Consider the following 21,218-nt stretch of genomic DNA (forward strand, 5'->3'; position numbering starts at 1 on the left):
AAAAAAAAAAAAGTATTGCTTCAAAAGTCTACCAAAAGAAATCGAAACATCCATAGAATCACAGAATCACCAAGGTTGGAAAAGACCTTAAAGATCATCCAGTCCAACCGTTCACCTATTACCAATAGCTCCCACTAAACCATGTCCCTCAGCACAACATCCAATCGTTCCTTGAACACCCCCAGGGTCAGTGACTCTACCACCTCCTTGGGCAGTCCATTCCAGTGCCTGACCACCCTTTCTGAGAAGTAATGTTTCTGAATACATCTTTCTTCAAAGGAGTAACTATTTAAGAATGTTACAAAAGTCAACCTTTGTTTTTGCTTAAGTACATATAATCCACATACTCAGTTCTATATGGTCAGTTGGCAAAGATCCATCTCATTCTTGCCTCCTACCAAATGTGATCCTAGAGAAGCAGATAAGTCTGGTACTTACATCTATATCAGAAGCATCACCACCATAGTTCTCTTGCATACACTGTGGTCTTTGAAAAGTTCTTTGATGCCTGTATTCCACCTCTGAATCATATTCATTTGAATCTCTCAGGGTAGACAAACCACTGTCAAAACAGCTCTCAGGTAAGCTGTCAACTTCACTGTTTATTCTTTGCATGGGGTCACAAAGAGCTAAAGAATAGTAATCTTCATCCACACAAGATGGAGATGACCTAAAAAGCAAGTATTGAAAAACAAAAACAACAGAATAAATAGATTTAGTTCACAATTGGTTGGGGTTTTCTTCCAACAAAATCTACATCATTCTAGAATGCTGAATACCTACAAATGCTAACCATAACATTTAACACATATGGCACTATATTATTTTGCATTTATAATTTTTAAGAACATTTCTTGGGTGCTCAGATCACAAACAATGCATAAGTCTCTTAAGAGTGTTTATTTATATGCCAAAAAGAATCCATTTTGCTTTGTCCTATGGAAACACATGTGAAGCACTTCACTGCTACAATAGACAATATCAACAGCAGTCCATAAAGATTGCTGCCAGAGGGGCTGAGAGCTTCCAGTGCACACCACAGAAGATCCAGCATATAGGGATGTTAGGGATTTCACTTTACCACACAATAACATGTAGAACTGTCTAATTTCCACCTTTACGGGCTAATGAATAATGAAAGGAAAAAGTGCAGTATTTGTTGTGGATTATCACAGTATTCATGCTCTTTGTATTCATTTATCAGCTAGCCTATAGCAGATCAGTGAAAAACAAATGAAGGGTGCACACTGTAACAAAGTCAAGCTTGTTAGGGATTCACTGAAATAAAAGCCTTTATTAGTGAATTTTCAGCCTCTCTGAAGCAGGGATTCAGTACTAGGAATTTCAAATGCATTTCAAGCAAGTTAGATCTAGATGCACTGTGAAGCTAAAGAAGAGAAAAGGTACTTACTAATGTAAATTGCTTATAACGTTTGAATCCAAATCAGTATTTCATAATGATGATCAGGTGACAAACTATTTAAAATTAGCAGATTTTGAGACATTCGTATATCTTTTTGTCTTTTGAAACTACTAAATCACATCTAATAACATGCCTAATGATGCCTATTAAGTTTTATTCCTTCCATAAGCTCTCTTCTAAAGTAGAAAGACATCACTGAACTGAGAAGTCTTGTGGAAGGAGAATAAAGGATGGGGAAGAAGGGGTTCTAGAGTGCAGCAGCTGGCCCAGGGTCTCTCTGGTGAATGGTGACTCTTCAACACCAAGATGGAAACCAAGAGCCCCTGCTGCTCCACCAACAGATGCAGTGACGTCTCTGGGCAAGCACAATGCTCTAGTGGTTGCCTGGGCCCGACTGAGGTGGATACACCTCCATTGGTTCGTCCTCTGGAGATAGGTCCACCCCCATGGGCTCAACATCACTCTCTAGTGGGTCTGCTTCCATTGGCTTGAGCTTGCTGCTGCTCTCTAGAAGTCAAAACTTCTTTGGAAGAGGAGGATCATTCACAAAATGGGAGGGAAAGGTCTATCTAAGGAGCTCCTAGCCCCCAGTCTCTTCTTCCCAGCCTCAAGTCGGTGTTCTGTTGTCAGGGTCCCCACATTTATCGCGGCTGGCAGGGAGGTGGCTCATGAGATCACAAAGCTGTGGCACAGTGACCCCACAAATGTCCCATGACAACCAAAACTTAGCTGTATTGGGCAAGGGGAGGCTTGACCTGCATGTCACCAAGGTGATTTCTCTTTAATGTTTTCACTGTTGATCCCAATAGAGATATGGAAGTTCTATTAAGTAAATTTGTGGATAATACTAAGCTGGGAGGAGTGTTGACTACCTTGGGGGTAGAGAGGCCTTGCATTAAGATCTGGGCAAGTTTGAGGGTGGTCATCATCTGCATGAACAAGAGCAAGTGCTGGGTTCTGCACCTGGAATAGGGCAACCCTGGTTCTACATGCAGACTCAGGGGTGAGGGACTGGAGAACAAGCCTGCAAAATGGGATCTGGTTGTTCTGGCTGGTGACAACTTAAATGTGAGCCAGCAGTGTACCCTGGCAGCCAGAAGGGACAACCATACTCTGCGGCACCCCTCACGGCTGGGTGAGGGAAGTGGTTGTCCCACTCTACTCTGTGCTGTGTCACCTCACCCCCAGCACTGGGTGCAGCTTTGGGTGTCACAACATAAGATGCTATTAGATAGGGTCCAAAGGAGGGCTACAGAAATGGGGAAGGGGCTAATGGCATGGTGTGTGAGGAGCTGTGTAGTTTGGCTGACTAGGAAGGAGGGAAATGCCTATACCATAATGGTTTATGCTTGCCATAAACCACAAATTTTTAATGGCATTTCCAGTTATTTCAAATAATAAGGATGAAATAAAAATTTTCACAAAATAGAATGATCTAGACCACTCAAATTTGAATCCAGAGCTCTGTGATATCAATGAGAGCCTCTGCAATGACCTGAACATGTTCTCATCAAAGAAGGGCAACAAAGCTGGTGAAGGGCTTGGAGAATATGCACTACAAGGAGGGACTGAAGGAACTGGGGCTGTTTAGTCTGGGGAAGAAGAGGCTGAAGGGATTATTGCTCTCTTCAAAAATACCTGAAAGGTGCTCGTAGCGAGAGTGGGGTTGGTCTCTTCTCTCTGGTGACAGGTGACAGGACAAGGGGAAATGATCTCAAGTTGCACCAGGGTAAGTTTAGGTTGGATATCATGAAAAACTTCTTTACAGAAAGAGTTATGCACTGGAATAGGCTCCTCAGGGAGGTGGTTGAGTCACCGTCCCTGGACATGTTCAAAAATTGTCTGGATGTGGTATTCAGGGAAACAGTTTAGCAGGGGGTCGTTAAGAGTTATGGTAGCATAGTTAGGTTGTGGTTGGACTTGATGATCTTGAAGGTCTTTTCCAACCTGAGCAATTCTATGATTCTACGATTCCATGACTTTGATTCAGTAGGTAAAAAACCAAGGACACTCTGACCAGTAACAACATTTGTTACACAGGTAACAGAGGAAGGAGGAGGCATTGAGAATTAAACCAAAAACAGGAAGAGGTTGTCTGAATTCCCTGTTAATTCACCATTATCACTGAATAAATTTTTCCTGAACTTCCTGATGTTATTGAAAACATTGCTATTGAATTCACCATACTATGGATCTTATTCTATGGTTACATATTTCTTCCAAATCAGGAAGAATTACTTTCTCTGTTACTTGACAATATTTGATATTCTAAGACATTTTTGATGACCTAGTCTTTTTCAACTTAGTAGAAGCAAACCTGGCTTACCTATCGTAACGTGGGTTCAGAGGAGACTGTCCACCACTACATTTGGGACTGCTCCTAGAAATAGTACTTCCTGGTGAGGTATTTGCTAACCGCTGTAAAAGATGAATAATAAATGCATAATAAGTTTGATGAGCATAATATAAGCATCATATTCATCATGATCAAAATATATATCAACAGAATGACTACAGTGCATTTTAATGTATATCCAACCACTTATTTTTAAATAAGCTTCATTCCTTAAACAGAATTAGTTGTCTAAAGAACACTACAATACACTATTTAGGTTCCATTGTTGCCTTAATGCTGGACCCGCTGCCCACATTCAACTATAAGAAAATGGAATTTCCAAAAGGATTATTACATTGATTATGCATTGTCTACTAGTGTGAAAAAGAAATTTTATTAGCAGAGATAGAATTTGCTTTCCTTGAGTATGTTTTGGGGCATGTCAGAAGGAAATTCTGTCTTCAGTCTTCCTGTCCAGTATTTTTATTGTAGGACCATTATTCTGTCTAAATTATTTTTTACACTTCCAGCATTGCAGGAGCTTGCCCAATTAATAGTTTTAAAGTCTAGAAGGCTTTCTAATACCAGAAAAGTTCCAAAAAGGTCCAAAAAAGTCCATAAAAAGCCCAGAAGGTCTGAGTGAGATTGCTATTATCAACAGCCTCTGTTAGTTGTTAGCCCACTCACTTGCCTGGACAGAAGTTGAAGTCAGGTTCAGATCTTGTTACAAAGAAGTTAGTTTTCTGAAATTCTGTGTTTTCAGTGATAAAGAGCTGCCACATAAACAAATCTGACACATTTCCTTCTCTGTGAAAAAACAGCTAATTTGTTCACCTCATCAGGTATATTTGGTGATAAATTCAGTATTTTCTAAAGCACCTTAAGCTTTGCTGGAGCAAAAGCCCTATTGTTGCACATTAAAATCTACTGAAATCCAACCACATAAATACAATCCCAGAGTAAGATGATTGAATGTAGCTCAGTTTTCCAAGTACTCATCAAATATATACCAACTTATATTTGGCATATTATTTCTTACAGCAACTCATAGCAAAATTATAGTTACATACCAATGATCTGTTGAACTTGCTGAAACTGTTTTCAAGTGCAGTTCTTAAACCATCATTGCTGTCATGCAGTTTTCTGTTAGCTGATCTAAAAAGGAAATACAGTTTAACTTATGAAAGTATAACAACTTAAACTTAAAAACTATACAATATAAATATATAGTATGAAGCAAATAAAATTTGGAAAAAAATACACATTTTAAAAGAAAATGTTTTATTCTGCTGTAGATGAATAGCTGGTAATAATCCCGCTTAAGAAATTTTGCTGAAACAAATTACTGATCATAAAAAAAGCACCGTAAAGTCTTCCTAAGTCTTCCTGTAAATAGTAATGCAGAAAAAAATCGGTATGATTTTAGAAGGCATAAACAGAACATGGATAGGGTGCTAAAACTGGATTGTACAGTAGTCATCTGTTGCACAACTATTTTGGGGAAAAAGGAAAAATCAGAAAGGCAATTAATACCATTCCAAATGAATTCAGCCTTCTAAATGTATCTGTAGAAGCGGAAGCTCATGTGCCTTTTTTTTTTGTTTGTTTGAGGAAAAGAGACATCGAAGAGAAACACAAAACTCAGAAGTAACACAAACTAGCTCTGTGCCATTGGAGAACTGGGCCTTGAGGAACTCAGCCACCAGCACCAGTACCTGGCCCCTGTGCAGTTGCCCCATCACAAGCTGTGGGTTTGTCAGTGCAGATGATCCAATCCCTTTGCACCAACCTATTTTCCATCTTTTATTGAGAATATGCATTCTAAAAGACTTCTAATGGCAAAGCCATAATTTGCCCACATGTTTCCAAGTCATGCCAAGGGCTGTGTTTCCTGCTTCATCCATAACAAAAGGAAGCCACTGCTTCCATTGCAGACACACTGGTATGACAGCACAGCTGAAACAAACACCATTTTCTAACAATCCAAGGCCTATTGCTGATAGATGAGCAGTTGGACTGGATGATATTGGAGGTCTTTTCCAACCTTGGCAATTCTATACTTCTGTGATTCTGACGCAAGTATACAGAACACAAATATAAGATGAAATTATATAGATAAGCAGACTACCTTCCATGAGAACTGAAGCCATTTTAGTACTTTGTATTTTTTCCTAAATCTCATCCCAGTCTTTTGCAGAGCTATAGAAATGTTTACCTGCACCTACATAAGGACTATGTTTGTTAAAAATACATCTGAACAGCTGAGAACTTACTGAAGTATTTCAATTTGTCTTTCCAGATTATCTCTGTCTTCAGTATACTCCCGAATCATTTCTAGGTCTCTACAAAAAGAAAAAGGTTATATAAGAAGTTGTATTTAATATAGTATTCTTTTATTTTGTGTTGTGGACAGTAGACTTTTTCAAGGTATTTCTGAATTAAGCTTTTCAGGGTACACATCTCTGACTTCTAGAATACAGTAAAAGCATTTTTTTACACAAAATAAAATAATTTTCTAACTTCATTAATCTCTGCCAGTACATCTCAAAAAAAACCGTGGATGAAAAGTAAAGGTTGCAGGGTAGAGTCATTGGGTTGGGCTGGGCTGGACAAACAGGCCTTGGGCATTCCATGGGCCCATGAGATGAGGGGAAGCAGCCAGAGTTCAGCAAGCTTAGACTCAGCTGCTTCAGTCTTGTCACAGCAGGCCTTGGTTGGAGAGGATGTCATGGTTTCAGCTGAGATAGAAACCTGAAAAGTGGACTTTCAGTATAAATGCAGGCTATAAGAAGGAACAGACTCTTTAACAGGATCGGCTGTGATAGGACAAGGGAAAATGGTTTTATACTAAAGGAGAGGAGATTTAGAATGGATGTAAGAAAAGTTTGTTGTGATAACAGTGGTGAAGCACTGCAATAGTTTGCCACAGAGAAGTGGTGGATGCACCATCCCTGAAGATTTTCAGTGTCAGGCTGGATGGGGCTCTAAGCAACCTGATCTAGCTGTAGGTGCCCCTGTTCTGTGCAGGGGAGTTGGACTAGATAGCCATTAAAGGTTCCTCCCAACTCAATTCTATGATTCTGTGATCAATGAAACAGTCATATAAGAGGACTCACTGCCCTTGAAATACCTTTTATGTTATATGAGGACAACAGTTTAGTAACACTGCCATAAAAACTCCTCCAAATCAATCTGAATGTCTAGAAGCAGCACTTATTTGCCCTAAATGAACTAGCTGAGATGGATGTGGAAAGCTGGAAAGCTTCCCAAACTATTTTTGCTAATATTTATAGAGATATTCTTCAGATTGAAAATCATGGAGGAAAAAACTTGTACTCCTAACTGAAGTCCCCGTTAGATTTCCTTGAACAATTATGAGTGTTTGCATCACATCCAGAACTAGTTCTTTCAGATATCTGACCAGCAAAATGAACAGTAGTCGTGGTGTCAAATATTCATTCACCCACCTAAGGCAACTTTAGAGGATAAGTTACTGACTTAATACATTATACCTACACGAAACAAAACATTATTTTCCCAGTGAAGATAATCAAGTAAAAGCATTTACCTCTCTGTGTTCAAAGTCTGATCTGCATATTCACTTTTCAAGCTATCTAACTCACTCTGGAGAAAAGCAATATTTGTTTGTGCTTCTAAGAGGTCTTTCTTAAGTTTCTGATTTTCCTGTATAAAAGAAAGACATTAAATGTTAATTGTTACAATCATCTCCATAAAATGCTGACATACCATAATGCTTAAATAAAAACCAATAAAATACATGAAAATGAAGACTAGGAAAGTTCAGCAGAGATGAGAAATGAGGATTAAATATCAGAGAAGTCAGCAAACCAGTAGGCCAGGTTCACTGAAATCTGACTTTCGGGTTTCACAGTCCCATAAAAATGGGATTATGCCATTTTAAGCCATTTCTAAATGTGCATAAACATTATATAGAACTGTTTTTTCCAAGTTAGAGATCCTCACACAGCTATCAATAACCACAGAAGTTTCTCTCTTTTCTAGCTTGTTAGATTATGTATTTAATTTGTTTTATTGAATAGCATAAAATACAAAAAAAAATTAAAAAAAAATCTGTATTGCAAGAAGAATAAAACTGAAGCTAAATTAATGTATTAATGATAAACACTTCATACCAGCAACATATCATGTATTCTCTTTTTCAGTTCAATAACATCTTCCCTGATATTTAAGTTTTTCGATTGCTCTTCAACCTAAAAGAATTATAAAATCACCCAGTTAACACACATACTTGATTATTCTCATTCAAAATACATAAAATGTAATGGAAATCATATCAAACAACCCCAAGAACATGTTATAGCTATGAAAGATTTAAAAATCGATAGTATTCCCAGCTTCATGAGTAGGGAGCATTCTTCCAAAAACTTCTTGTTGTCTGTACATTACAAATACTTAATTTCTACTTGGCACTCTGGAATTTGGTACAGGTATTGAATACATACAACGTGGAAGACAAAACCCAGCAACTGAGAAGACTGTAACAGCTGTATCCTCACTAACATAAATATGTGTGTATATATATGTACTACTTCATCTAACGTCAATTCTGTACAGTGTATTTATCAAAAGTTTTCGTGTTTCTCATGAGAAACTTCCATTTATATCAGTGCTCTTCTGAGTTCAATTCAATGTGGAAAAATAAATCTTAAATAGTTAAAAAAATTCTAGTCCAATTTGCAGCAAACACTACTAACAAAATTAAAACTAGATTATAAAATAATCCAAACCAGTATTCATATCTAACATGTCAAGTTATCCTTCAATTAGGCTTTGAATTAATCAGGTTGGAATTAGATTTAGACTAGCAATAACTAATTCCACTAGTAATGTCTGTTTAAAATTATAGCTCAAACTTATCCCAAAAATTAAAGTCTGAAAGAAATGTGCTGACAAAAACACTGTATTGGTTCAACATACTGCATTTTTATTGCCCATTTCATCTAGTTCTATTCATTACAATTAGTGGCAATGTACTAGATGTTTCTAACATATCACATACAAGGATCTTCAAAATTATTCAGCAAGAGAATCTGGCTATCTGGTCTCTTCACTATGTATTTCAGTAAACTATACAAAATGTATACATCAGCACAGAACTACAACGCATATGAAAAAACAAACAAACAAACAAAAAACTTATTTTAAGTTGCCATTTACATATGCAAATAAACTTAAATGGCTGCATTGTGAATATCCATCTTGGGGAAGGCCCTTCATAAGGTCAGCATCTCTTGCACAAAAAAATTCAAGTTATGAGTTCAAGTCACTTACCTTTTTAAGTTTTTTTATAGTCACCTGAAGATCCCCAACTTCAGTGTCATACTGGCGCTTCAACTCATTTAGTGCTTCTTCAGCTTTTCGTTTCTCCTATAATATTTGTTATCTTATTAAATGTGGAAACAGACTTCAACTGTTTCTTAAAAGACACAACTGCCAGCTTGGAAAGCAAACATTTTTTTCCCCAGTACATTAATAAGTGCAACTTCACATTAAGTCAACCACCTTGTCCTTAAATCTACAGACACTGGTTCTACTATTGCAGTCCACTTACAAAAACAGTGAGGAGAAAGAAAAGTTAGGGGTTCAGCCCTGAATTCAGTGCTTTGCTTTCACATCAGTCTCTTTCTCTTAGCATTTTAAATGTCTTAAACAAAGCCATGTATGAAGGTGCATATTATATATACAGATGTCTGTACAGACAGACATGCAGGTCAGAGCACTGCACCCTTACTTTCAAACCAGCCTTCTGTGGTGTGGGATCCAACATGCTTGCAACAGCACTACTATACCACCTTTAGTTAGTTACTCATTTACTTCAATTTTTTTTCTTTTTTTGCTTGCAAACATTTTATTAATACAAAACCATGTTTGGCGAAAGACATGCTGATGGCAGCATCCTTAGTCATGGGAGTTTCACACAGCAGTTGATCCTAAACCAACTGCATTATTGAGGAAATCATTTTAATTCAAACAAAGAGACATGGGACTGGGAAAAAGAAGACGTTAGGACTGATAGGAAAAGAATGCACCCAGCTCTGACAAGCACTCCTGGATGCAGAGGTGCATAGTTCGCAGCACAGGGAGACAGATGGCAGTGGCAGGACGTGCTGCTAGAGTGACAGCCTGTGCTTCCCAACAAGAGATGGCAGGTGTGGACTTTGCTCAGAATGCAATCAGACGCTGACATCCGTGTGTTAAAATGATCATCAGTCAAAGTAATCAGCTTAAGCTGGATTCTCTGACTACTGGTCCCTGTATCAGACTCTTAAGTATTGTTTGGTAACTATTTGCTTCCCTGAAGAAATAAAAGAGGATAGGTTCATGCTGCAGATGCCATCACGCAGAGGCAGGTGTCACCATGGCATGAGATCACTCTAACAAACAATAGTCATGAATGCAGGCTGTAAGATTAATGGCTGAGCACAATCCCACAAAGTAAATATCTTACATTTACTCTCAGGGCGTTTTAGGAGGTGGAGTACAAGGAGCTATGAGCTACAGAAAATGTACATGAGTGAAAATGAGGAAAGTACTGTAGGAAACAAGTCATGACCCACCTTTGATATCTGGGTGTGAAAACTCCATTCCAGCTCAGTGACAATCTGAAAACTAACACTGATAAAAACTGCTGCCCTGCCATTTATTTAGCATTTCAACCCAAAGACTAGATCTAGCATAAGCACTGCAAACTACAAGGCATTTTATTGCATCACAAGGGTCCTTTTTAGAAGCTAAAACAATCTATATGCAGATCATAGTTAGCAGTCTTTTATGTAAAGATCATATCTAATTGCAGAGGTTCTCAGACTGAATGAGTGCACACATCCAGGTCATCCTTTTACGGTAGGGAATAAGGCTTACAGGGCTTTTCCCAGTGATTAAACACTTCATGCAGAACAGAAATTTTCCAAAGCAAATGCCTATGCTTTCTAAACAAAAATGCATATTATCTATGAAAATAGTAAGCTTTTCTGTTCTCAAAGTTTTATTGTAATTGGTTAAATATACATATGCTATTTTGCTGGAATGCGTTAACATTTTTATGCTTTTCGTTTTGTTACAAGGAAAAAAAAAACCAAAAAAAAACCCAGACTTTGATGGTAGGAATATTTCCTGTTGTACAGAACAAGACATTTGAAGCAAATCTGCCAGAGCACTGTTTCTCTTCACAGCTCAATTGCTAAGAGATATTTAAAATCGACCCATTGCCTGACTGCACTTCATTGCTTCCTATTTCGTGAATGCTTTCGTGAAAGAACACATACCACATAAGTAAAGGTTCAGTAGTTTTTGCTACCAAATTAATGACCACAGCCAGAATACACATTTTAACTAGTGAACTTCTTTCATCCGCATTAGAATATTTCGCATGAACTGTTGCTCTTCCACTCAGTGCAAAGCTAGGTATACCACATAAATTTAGGAACAGTTCAATAGGAAGCAGCGAAGACAGGCAGAGCAATTTTCTTTTACTGCTTTCTGATTAGAATTAGACAGACACTTGTGGTGCTACTCAAGTTTCCAATATGACAAGGGAAAAGGATTCTTGTACTTCACATGAAGACTGCAAGTGAGATGGAACAACATCTGAAAACTGAGCACACTGAAACAAGTGAAATCCCCATCAACTGAGGGGTTCAGGCCCTCACACTCTGGTATCACAAACACCCTCTCTCCTCTAGAAATCTCAAACCTAAAACTGCAGGATCAGAATGCATCAGCAGGGGAAAGATCACTGCTTCAATCAGATGTAAAAATGAAGAATAAATGATCTGAGCATTAATTACTTAAATTCTCGCATTATTAGAAATAGATTCCATCATCTCCTGGTGAAATGCCAATTTTTTCTAATCAGTTACTGATACTGTTCTCAGAAATAAACTTCTTTGCATGAAAATTTTCTTACAAAAGAGTTTTGTTTCTTTTTCTTGCTTTATTACACCTGAACAGTCATTCCCCTTTGGGTAAGCAATAAGAGAACACATTTCCCACCTTATGGGAGGTTTCTTTTCATCCAGGCTCTGTTTACAGTCAGCCTAGCAGCATTGAAGATTCACCTGGCGATTAATTAACTCCACAGAGAGTTTGGTCACAATGAAATTGTGTAAACAAAAAATACTCACTTCCTTTTTAACTTTTTGCTCTGCAGCCTGTATCCGTTGTTCCATCTCTTCCTCCAGCTCACTGAGCTGAACTGTTGCTTTATCCTGAGCTCTAAAATTTAAAAGTAAATATCGTTTTAGAAATTGCCCTGTGTCTTGACAGACAATTGTGTGAAATACATTTGATGAAATGAATTAGATAGACAAACATTGAAAAAACATTTAACAATGGAAACAATTTTAAACAGCATTTAAGAATGACCAGACCTTGAAATCAATGTGTTTGGGAACCAAAAATCACAAATTTGAATTTGAAAATACATGCAAATTAGATTTTAAATTACAGCAGATGGCAAATGATTAGTGTGAAAGGTATCTCATACTGAAATTTAAATTACAAAGATAAAAGGACCCTCTGGTTTTCCTATGACAAGGCTTCTAGACAATAACGACAGCAACTTGCACTATCTATCCTGTTCTGAGCTAATCTCCTTGAAGCTGGAGAAGCAAAAATATGTTTTTTAAAATGAAATTATAATGGGAGTGATGCTAAACCACGCAGTTACAGATGTGAAGAATGGTCAAAATGCATTAGATTAAAGCATTAGATGTATGAACAAAGACAGGACATACCCAAAACATCAACAGGGAACATTTACACAAAAGTGGGTGCATGTAAACAACTTCTGAACTCTGTTTATGAAAATTCTGTTTGGCATATTTTGTCATTAACCAATAGTAGTTTAATCCAACAAGGTAGAATAGGGAGAAAAGTAAGTGCATAAATGAACTAGAAGTAAAGCTTACTGTACCTTTTCACTGCGATGGCCAAGGTTTCCATCTCTGTGCTTTGAAGTTTGATCTCTCGGATGAAGTTCTGAATGACATGCTCATACGACTGGATTAATCTTGGTTCTACTAGGTGTATGTTCTGATACAGAACACTGACTTGCTCTTGTCTGAAAAAGACAGATCCTTTTTTAACACACTTACTTGGAACAATGCTCTGTAGGGGTTTGAAAAATGCTATAAATTGAAGTATACCTCTTTATTTTCTATTTTTTAAATTTAACTTGTACAGACTTTGAATATACAGCAAAGATACATCTCAATTCTTCTAAATTATTTTTACCCCTTCCATTTCTTTAACACAGCTACTGCAGAAAAACATTTTTTAGCTTAAGTAAATTTTTTGTACTTATATTTGTGATACACTGAAGAGTGTGCCACTAGAGCAAAACCATAATGTAAATCAAGATTGTTGGTGGCTATAACAATAAACTATACACTGTGGAGAGGTTTACTGCTGTAAGAAACTGAATGAAAAAAGAAATGGAAGGGGATAAGAATACCAACTACCTAAGTTAAAAGTAAAAAAAAAAAAAAAAGAAGAAGAAGTGACATCACTACAGGGAGTAAACTGAACAGAGAACAACGCTGCAATAGTAAGGAAATAAATAAGCATGACCCGCAAAACTGGACATTAAGAAATACTACTTTTCTAAAAGAGTGGTCAGGCACTGGAATGGCCTGCCCAGGGAGTTGGTGGAGTTACTGACCCTGGAGGAGTTCAATGAATGTTTAGATGTTGTGTTGAGGGACATGGTTTAGTGAGAACTGTTGGTGATGGGTTGATGGTTGAACTGGATGATCTTGTAGGTCTTTTCTGATGTTGGTGATTCTATGATTCTATGAACTCACCTGACAGATGTAAAAGCTACCCATGCAAGCTTGGAAGAAAACTTCACAGTTCTTGTATGAATAACTCGATGGGAGTTGTGGCAGAACAGAGAACATACCTCTCTCATTTAAAACCAATTATTTTGGTTGCAATGCCTGCAACTCTAATAATGACAGCCTTGTTTTACATCACAAAAAAAAAAAAGAAAAAAAAAAGAAAAAAAAAAGAAAATTATGAGTCATACATGAAAGACTCATCTTGGAAGGGAAAAAGTCTCTGTAGATCCTCGACTACTTAAAAGCTCTCTTGAAATTTATACTGCTTCTTAAAGGCTGCTCCAATGCAAGAATAAAATATTCTAATTTCTATTTGATCAGGACTCATTTCAAGTGACCGTGCAGAGTTTTAATTGTCAATTACAATTTAATTGTTGACAACATGCTAAGGCAAATAATAGCATAAGCACCAAAATACTGTAACACATACTATTACATAAACAGCTCGGTTTTCTGGTCACACAACAGTGTATCAAGTCACAGTTCATGTTACATGGCACTTTAATAAGGCAGTTTCTCAGAGAAAATTCTACAACAGAAATTAGTAATCCCAAGGACAAGAAAAGCTGACTGCCATGCAGACAATATACCAAAACGTGAGCAAGTATTCAAGAGCTTACAGATAAAGCAAAGGGGAAAAAAAAAGCAAAAAGAAAGCAAGTCTACAAATGTGCGTGAAGCAGATCTGTAATGAGGAAGCACAGCAGAAAGGCAAACAAAATATTGTTTTGCAATTACTAGTCCTACAGCATTTATAACACATCATGAGTGCCTGTCCTCTTTTTATTGTTACAGGAAAGTTTAACCTTTGATTTAAATATATTCCTTGTTAGCTGATATTTTCATATTTTCCATAAAGGTAGTGCTGATTAACCCATTAAACACAACCATAATATCAACAATCACTGTGATTTTACACCTAAAGCACTTTTACTGTTCAGATTATCAGCATCCCAGAACTTTGTTTATTCTATATGATTTTCCCATGGAAAGTAAAACTTCTTTTACTACAACAGCAGTATAATTGTTTTATCTCACAGTCCTGTTTTGAACAACTGAAATATTTCAAGAAATCATAAAATCTGTTTGTAGGTGAGACGCAGATGTTTATTTTAATATACAGAAACATAACAATAGCACATAAAACACAGATTTGCTACAAACTATGCAAAAAAACATACTCATAAAGAACTCCCCTAATGTATGTTTACTCAATATTCCACCTTTAAAAAACAGCTGCAGACATTTTCCTTCACAGTTGTTACAACAATTCCAAGATAAATACTAACACCAGGATAGGAAAAATTTAAAAAAAAAAAAAAAAAAAAAAAAAAAGTCTTATCTCTTCAAACATACATTCAGAGGTACGTGAGATTTCTGCACTGAAGGATTACTGCACAACAGTTAATTTCAGCATGGTTCTGCTGACAGCGAATACCACAAAATATGTTGGTGATTCATGTTCTGCATATCTCGGCTAAAATGCCAGTATATAGCAGATTTGTAGTACTTAAACAGTGACTTCCAAGTACAAGCAGCTGGCCAAACAGTAAGTTTAGAGTCTCAAGGTGATACCATTTGTAGCTTTCCTACCATACTTCCATTACTGTTGATTAGCCTTGAAGCTGGAGCACGACTGTACTTTAAACATTACAAAACGCAATCTCTCATAATCCCTCTATTTGAAATTCCATTTATTTAGATAGTGGGGTATGGTAACATATGCTCCATTTCATGAATTCTTAGCACTTCAGCAGCTGTCCTTCAAAGCTGCAAATACCTTACTAAAACAGCTAACAAACTATTCCAGAATAGTTTCAGATTTTACACAGAAGCAGCTGCTGTGTTTGGAACTAGTCACTGAAGAACGCCACTTCTCACAGTGTGGATGTTCACATACTTCTTTAGCAGTGTGTTGTATTAAACAGAAATGACACTAGGCACAACAAGGTTGACAGAATCATAGAATCACAGAATGGTTTGGGCAGAAAATGATCTCTTAAGATTATCCAGTTTCAAACCCTCTACTGCTATAGGCACTGACACTTCTCTCTAGACCGAGTCAATCAAAGCCCCATCCAGCCTAGCCTTGAACACCTATCTCCAGGGAGGGGGCATTCACAGCCTTTCTAGGCAACTTGTTCCAGTGTCTCATCTCTCTTATAGTAAAAAATTTCATCTTAATATCTAGTCTAAAATAGAAGTTAAGCTATCCACCTTAAAGGGCAGATACACTCAGCACAATCTAGGTCACTGGAACAGATTGCCTAGAGAGGTGGTGTATGTTCCATCCCTGGAGACATACAAGGTCAGGCTGGACAGGGCTCTGAGCAGCCTGACCTAGCTGTAGTGTTCAGTGCAGAGGAGTTGGGCTAGATCACCTTTAAGAGTCTCTTCCAACTCCAATAATTTCATGATTCTATATATGATTTTTAGGAATAAAAAACATAAACAAAAGATTTATGTTATAAAGTTATATTTTCACCTTCAATTTCAGTGTTGGCAAGGAGATGTCTACAAACAACCTTATTTCCTAGAAAGCAAACAAGCAGTAGCAAGACCCATTTTACCTGATACTAAGACAGAACATTAGTTACCTGAGCAAATGTATACCTGAGCCTTTTCCAAATCACAAGTTACCAAATCATGGTTGGATATTTAAGGACGTATATCTCCTTTTTCACAAGCACTTTATCTTTCGTACCTCGTCTTATGCAGGATTAGTCATTTGCTGTCTTCAGATAAAAATGATGCTGTATCCACAAAACTACATAGTATCTCAGTCTGTACTAAGAGTCCAGGGATAAAAAACAGCCAATCACCAGAGTCTCCAACCTCACGGACTGTTACTGGTTACAGTACAACAGAAACTACAGTGTCTTACATTGAGGAACTGGAGAAACAATTATTAGTTTGGCCATTCTTTACAATACTTTGTGCTAGAATCTGTAGTGGAATATTGTAAGGAATTTCTGCAATTTGTATTCTCTTATATAAGAATGCCTGTAACTCTCCCTTGCAGCTTTTTTTTAAAAGCTTATGCAAATACACATTCCAGAAATTAAGATAAAAATCAGCCCTTCCACACTGCTGTGCCCATGCCATACCCCTGCCTGCTTGCTTTAAGATGCAGCTGTAAGAAGCAAAAAGTAGTTACTATGAGAGTGTGTGATGAAAAGAAAAACCTTATATTTCTTATTCCTCCTCATGACTGACTACCATACAGATGGACTCAAAATATCTGTGACTTTGTTTTATGAGGGTTAGAAAACAAAACATGCAGAATCCTGGAAAGCACCGACAAGGCTCTTTTAGTCTCAAACTGGCCACTGAAACTCCCAGTGACATTCACCCGAGTACTTCTATGGCAGCTTCAGAGGAAATCTTAGTTAGAAACATGACTCAACAACTGATGTAAGCAACAGAAAAACAGGAGCAATTAGTCATGCAACAAAATTGATGGAATGATACTTAAATGCTTATGTCTTCCAGAACTTGAAGGGGGCCTACAGGAAAGCTGGGGATGGACTTTTTATTAGGGCATGTAGTAACAGATCAAGGGGGAATGGTTTCAAACTAGAAGACGGTACATTTCGTCTAGATATTAGGAAGAAATATTTCATTGTGAGGGCAGTGAGACACTGGAACAGGTTGTGGATACCCAGTCCCTGGTGGCATTCAGGGCCAGGCTGGATGGGGCTTTGAGCAACCCGGTCTATTGGTAGGTGCTATATCAAGGGGTTGGAAGTACACAATCTCAAAGGTCCCTTCCAACCCAAATAATTCTATGATTCTAAGAGGAATTGTTGTTAATCATTTCTTCTTATATTTAAAATCACTCATATTTTCACATACTTTACTAGTTATTAGTAATGCCACTGCGGCAGGGCAAAATAGTTGCAATGGACATTGCTAAATGTATTGGTATGTTTCCAGCTCCCACTGAATACATATTATTCCTTTTTGCATATTTGTTAGTTATTCAAAATTATTTATTGAGGAAGATTTCACAAACAGATTTTACTATGATGACTGCTAAAGATTCAGTCTTTGCAGTACAAAAATGGAATTCAGAAGTTCTTCATTCATTTTCAACAAAATTCATGTGAAATGCTCAGGGGTGCCCTTAAATTCCTCCCTAACTAAAGTGTAGACATTCATGTGGGAGATGAAGAGGTCAGCTTGGCCTCGTCAGATGCCAGCTCTCTGATAATGAGGCTCTGAAAAGGATACAGAAGGTCTGAATAAACAGGGGTGTTTTGTACCTAGGTATAAGATAAGCTCTCTGCTTGTTACGAAACTTACTTGCTTTCTAACCCATGGATTGCTAGTGGAAATATACTGAATGCGCGTGTCAGAATATAAAAGTCTCACTTAGAAAAATAAGAAGGGATACACAAGATGATATGAATACAGAGATGATGCAGATACACATCATGATCATCACAGCAATAAAGAAATCTTCCTGGCACAAGAACCATGTGTTGTGTTGCTAACTCATGACAACAAAGGCATAGAAAGAGCTTTTCTAATACACAACATGAAAGAAACTGTTCCATTGGACCCTCTAGCTGTTTGCTTTCACAGCCTACCCCACATGCTTTTTTTGCTGCTTCTACCAAGTACAGGCACAAGGCATGAGTGGCTCAAAAAAGTACAGTACAGTAGACAAGTACTGCTCTGGCTTTACCTTATTTCATCTAAAAAAATCTACTATTTTAGTTTGCCTTCCCTGTAATATTAGTATATGAAATTATCCCAAATTTTCACATCTTTACACGAGAGCTTTAGTACTCCATAAAGTCACTGCATTACAGAAAGAAAGTAAATCTGCCCTGAGAATAATGCCATCTGTAATATAATAGATCCAAAATACCAAAATGGAATAAGGTGGAGCAAAGAAAGAAAAAAGGAGGGGGGGAGCTTAGAGATATCAGACACTTAGATTCCATTACATGGCATAATTCCAAATAAACCAATTTATATCAACTCCTAGTACTGTTCTGGATGGCTGAATGTACAGTGGCTGTTGGCTGACTGGTCCACACCCCAAATGAAGTTCAAAGAAAGTTGAAGGAATGTATAAAAAAAAGACTAAGTAGCTGCTCAGATTCTTACATCTAATCTCCTTGTAATTCCAAGGGAAAGTAGGCTGGATTACATGGTCCACTTAGCTTCACCTAATCAAGTTTATTTGAAGCACCATTTTTCACCAATTATAGGACAAATTGCAGTAAGCTAGTGGAAAACAGAAGAAAATCAAAGATTTGACAGTGATTTTACAATACCACTTTTCCTTGTATGATTACGACATAGTTTTAATTCCTTCCATTACTATTTGGTGTTTAATTACCTGCATCTTCTTTAGAAAGGTAGAGATTTACCAATGGCAACATAGCAAGACGAGCTGTAAGCTCACTGGGACTAGAGGTGTCTCTTTGGGCTTGGATTTTAATAAGAGGTAAGAAAACTTCACCAAATTATAGAGTCAGAATATCCCAAGTTGCAAGGCACCCACAGGGATCACTGAGTCCAACAGCTCCAAACAGGACCATGCAAAAATCAGACGATGTGTCTGAGAGTGGTGTCCAAATGGTTCTTGAACTTCAGAGGCTTGGGGCTCTGAAGGAGCCACTGCCCTGAGAAGCCTGTTCCATGCCCACCAACCTATGGTGAAGAGCCTTTTCCTGATATCCAATCAGACCCTCCCCTGTCACAGCTTCATGGCATTTCTTTAGGTCCTATTCTTTTCATAGAATCATAGATTCATAGAACCATAGAATCACAAGGTTGGAAAGGACCTACAAGATCATCCAGTCCAACCGTCCTCCCATAACCATTGCTACCACAAGCTAACTAAACCATATCTTGTAGCTCCTCATCCAGACTCCTCATGAACACTGCCAGGGACAGCAACTCCACCACCTCCCTGGGCAGGTCATTCCAGTGCCTGACCACTCTTTGAGAGAAAAAGCTTTTCCTTACATCTAATCTAAGCCTCCTCTTGTACAACTTATGACCATTTCCTTGTGTCCTGTTTTTTACCTGCAAGAAGAGGCCAAACCCCTTCTCATCACAACCTCCCTGTCTCTGAAGAACCCTTTGATGGTTTTCTGACATTTGCCTTCACTTCTTTCCTCTTCTTTATCCATACTGTTATTGCCTTTCAGGCACTGGAAAAACATGGTTTTATTCTCATAGGTGCAGAATATGCTTCTGTTTCTAAGCTTTACAATGATCTCTATTGCAACACTCTCTTCCCAGCGTAGCTTATAAAAACACTCATTGTCTGTAGAACCTCTCTTCTAACATGGATAAGAAGGGATGAAATGTAAGGCGATCTGAGCCAGGGAAGTCTGATTTAGAGGAAGAGAAAGGGGCATTACAATCTAACAATTGTTCTTACATTGGAGATAATAATATCAGTTAGCTACCATGGATAGAGAAATACCTTGTTCAGAAATGCAAACATGCTGGGTATGCCATCTTGTTAACCATTAGAAAAAATCCACAAAATCTGTTTTAAAGACTAAAGGTTCTACTGTTGTCACAGGTGAGTGCCTAATACATGAGAGTACAACCTCTTGGCTTGCATTGGCAGCAATAAGTGAAGAGGAATTGTCTTGAGCCACATAAATGTAGATTGCATTGAAAATAGAGCCTCTTACTTATTTCCATGGAAACTACAACTGATACAATAAGCACAATGACACTATTTGAGCAAATTCACTCAAATGACACTACTAGAGCAAATTCACAACTACAAAACAAAATTTTTAAATATAATCAACACTATTAGCTGTGCATTTTCATCAGCAATGAACAAGAGCCTACATGCTGTGCGCACAAAAGCCTGCACAGCAGAGGCAACCCACTATCACTCTTGTCACTGTTGAAATGCACTACCCACCATCTCACTGTGTTCACATCTACTGCTTTTTCTCCATAAATGCTTGGCAAGAATTGACAAATGTCAGTGGATATCTTTTGTTCCACATAAAGGAATTCAGCGATACCCCTTTGCTTCATACACACTTCCTTGTCAAACACCATTCTACCAGACTGCTCTTCTGCTGCCATCTGTCACACAGCAACAAAACATAATGGAATATCGATGGGAAAGTTCAGCCTCTGCTGCCGTATCACCAACATCCACCTCTGATGTCATGGGTCAAAAAATAATGCAGTTTAAATAGCACTCTTTTCAGATCAGTTCTTGTAAAATATATAAAATAGTTGATGCATGTAAGTAACAAAACCTATTTTAATTTTTAATAACTTTATTTTAAAAATGAAAAGAAAAAAAAAAAAAAAGAAGGAAAAGAAAACATAAGTGGGATATTTGACCTTGTTCTTGTGAAACCAACGCATCTGTTTGGTTCAGCAGCAGTGTTTGCAATTCTTAATGAGCTCTCAATGTATTTCTCAGATTTTTTTAATGAAATTTTATTCCTGCTGTGTTTCATCCTTGAAAACAATTGATTAAAAAAGGTACACAGTGCCAAAAGTGATGATATGAGTTAAGGTGTGATTGTGAAGTAAGAGATATCTTTCTCATGAAGGTCTGGTAGAGAGATAT

General features: G+C 37.5%; 1 protein-coding gene across 2 annotated transcripts in view; it reads right to left on the reverse strand.

Annotated features, from left to right (window-relative positions):
* The window catches only part of RASEF (RAS and EF-hand domain containing), a 39,950-nt gene that overhangs the window by 13,379 nt on the left and 5,353 nt on the right, over window positions 1-21,218 (reverse strand). For both annotated transcript variants that reach the window (XM_032441366.1, XM_015849261.2), the window contains exons 2-10: window positions 12,715-12,861; window positions 11,924-12,014; window positions 9,072-9,167; window positions 7,913-7,990; window positions 7,327-7,442; window positions 6,032-6,100; window positions 4,829-4,913; window positions 3,750-3,841; window positions 439-670 (exon numbers count right to left, since the gene is read on the reverse strand). In XM_032441366.1, the coding sequence (XP_032297257.1) occupies window positions 439-670; window positions 3,750-3,841; window positions 4,829-4,913; window positions 6,032-6,100; window positions 7,327-7,442; window positions 7,913-7,990; window positions 9,072-9,167; window positions 11,924-12,014; window positions 12,715-12,861 (1,006 nt within the window). The remainder of the gene's footprint in view (window positions 1-438; window positions 671-3,749; window positions 3,842-4,828; window positions 4,914-6,031; window positions 6,101-7,326; window positions 7,443-7,912; window positions 7,991-9,071; window positions 9,168-11,923; window positions 12,015-12,714; window positions 12,862-21,218) is intronic.

Source organism: Coturnix japonica, chromosome Z, assembly GCF_001577835.2.
Source record: "Coturnix japonica isolate 7356 chromosome Z, Coturnix japonica 2.1, whole genome shotgun sequence".
Taxonomy (NCBI): Eukaryota; Metazoa; Chordata; class Aves; order Galliformes; family Phasianidae; genus Coturnix; species Coturnix japonica.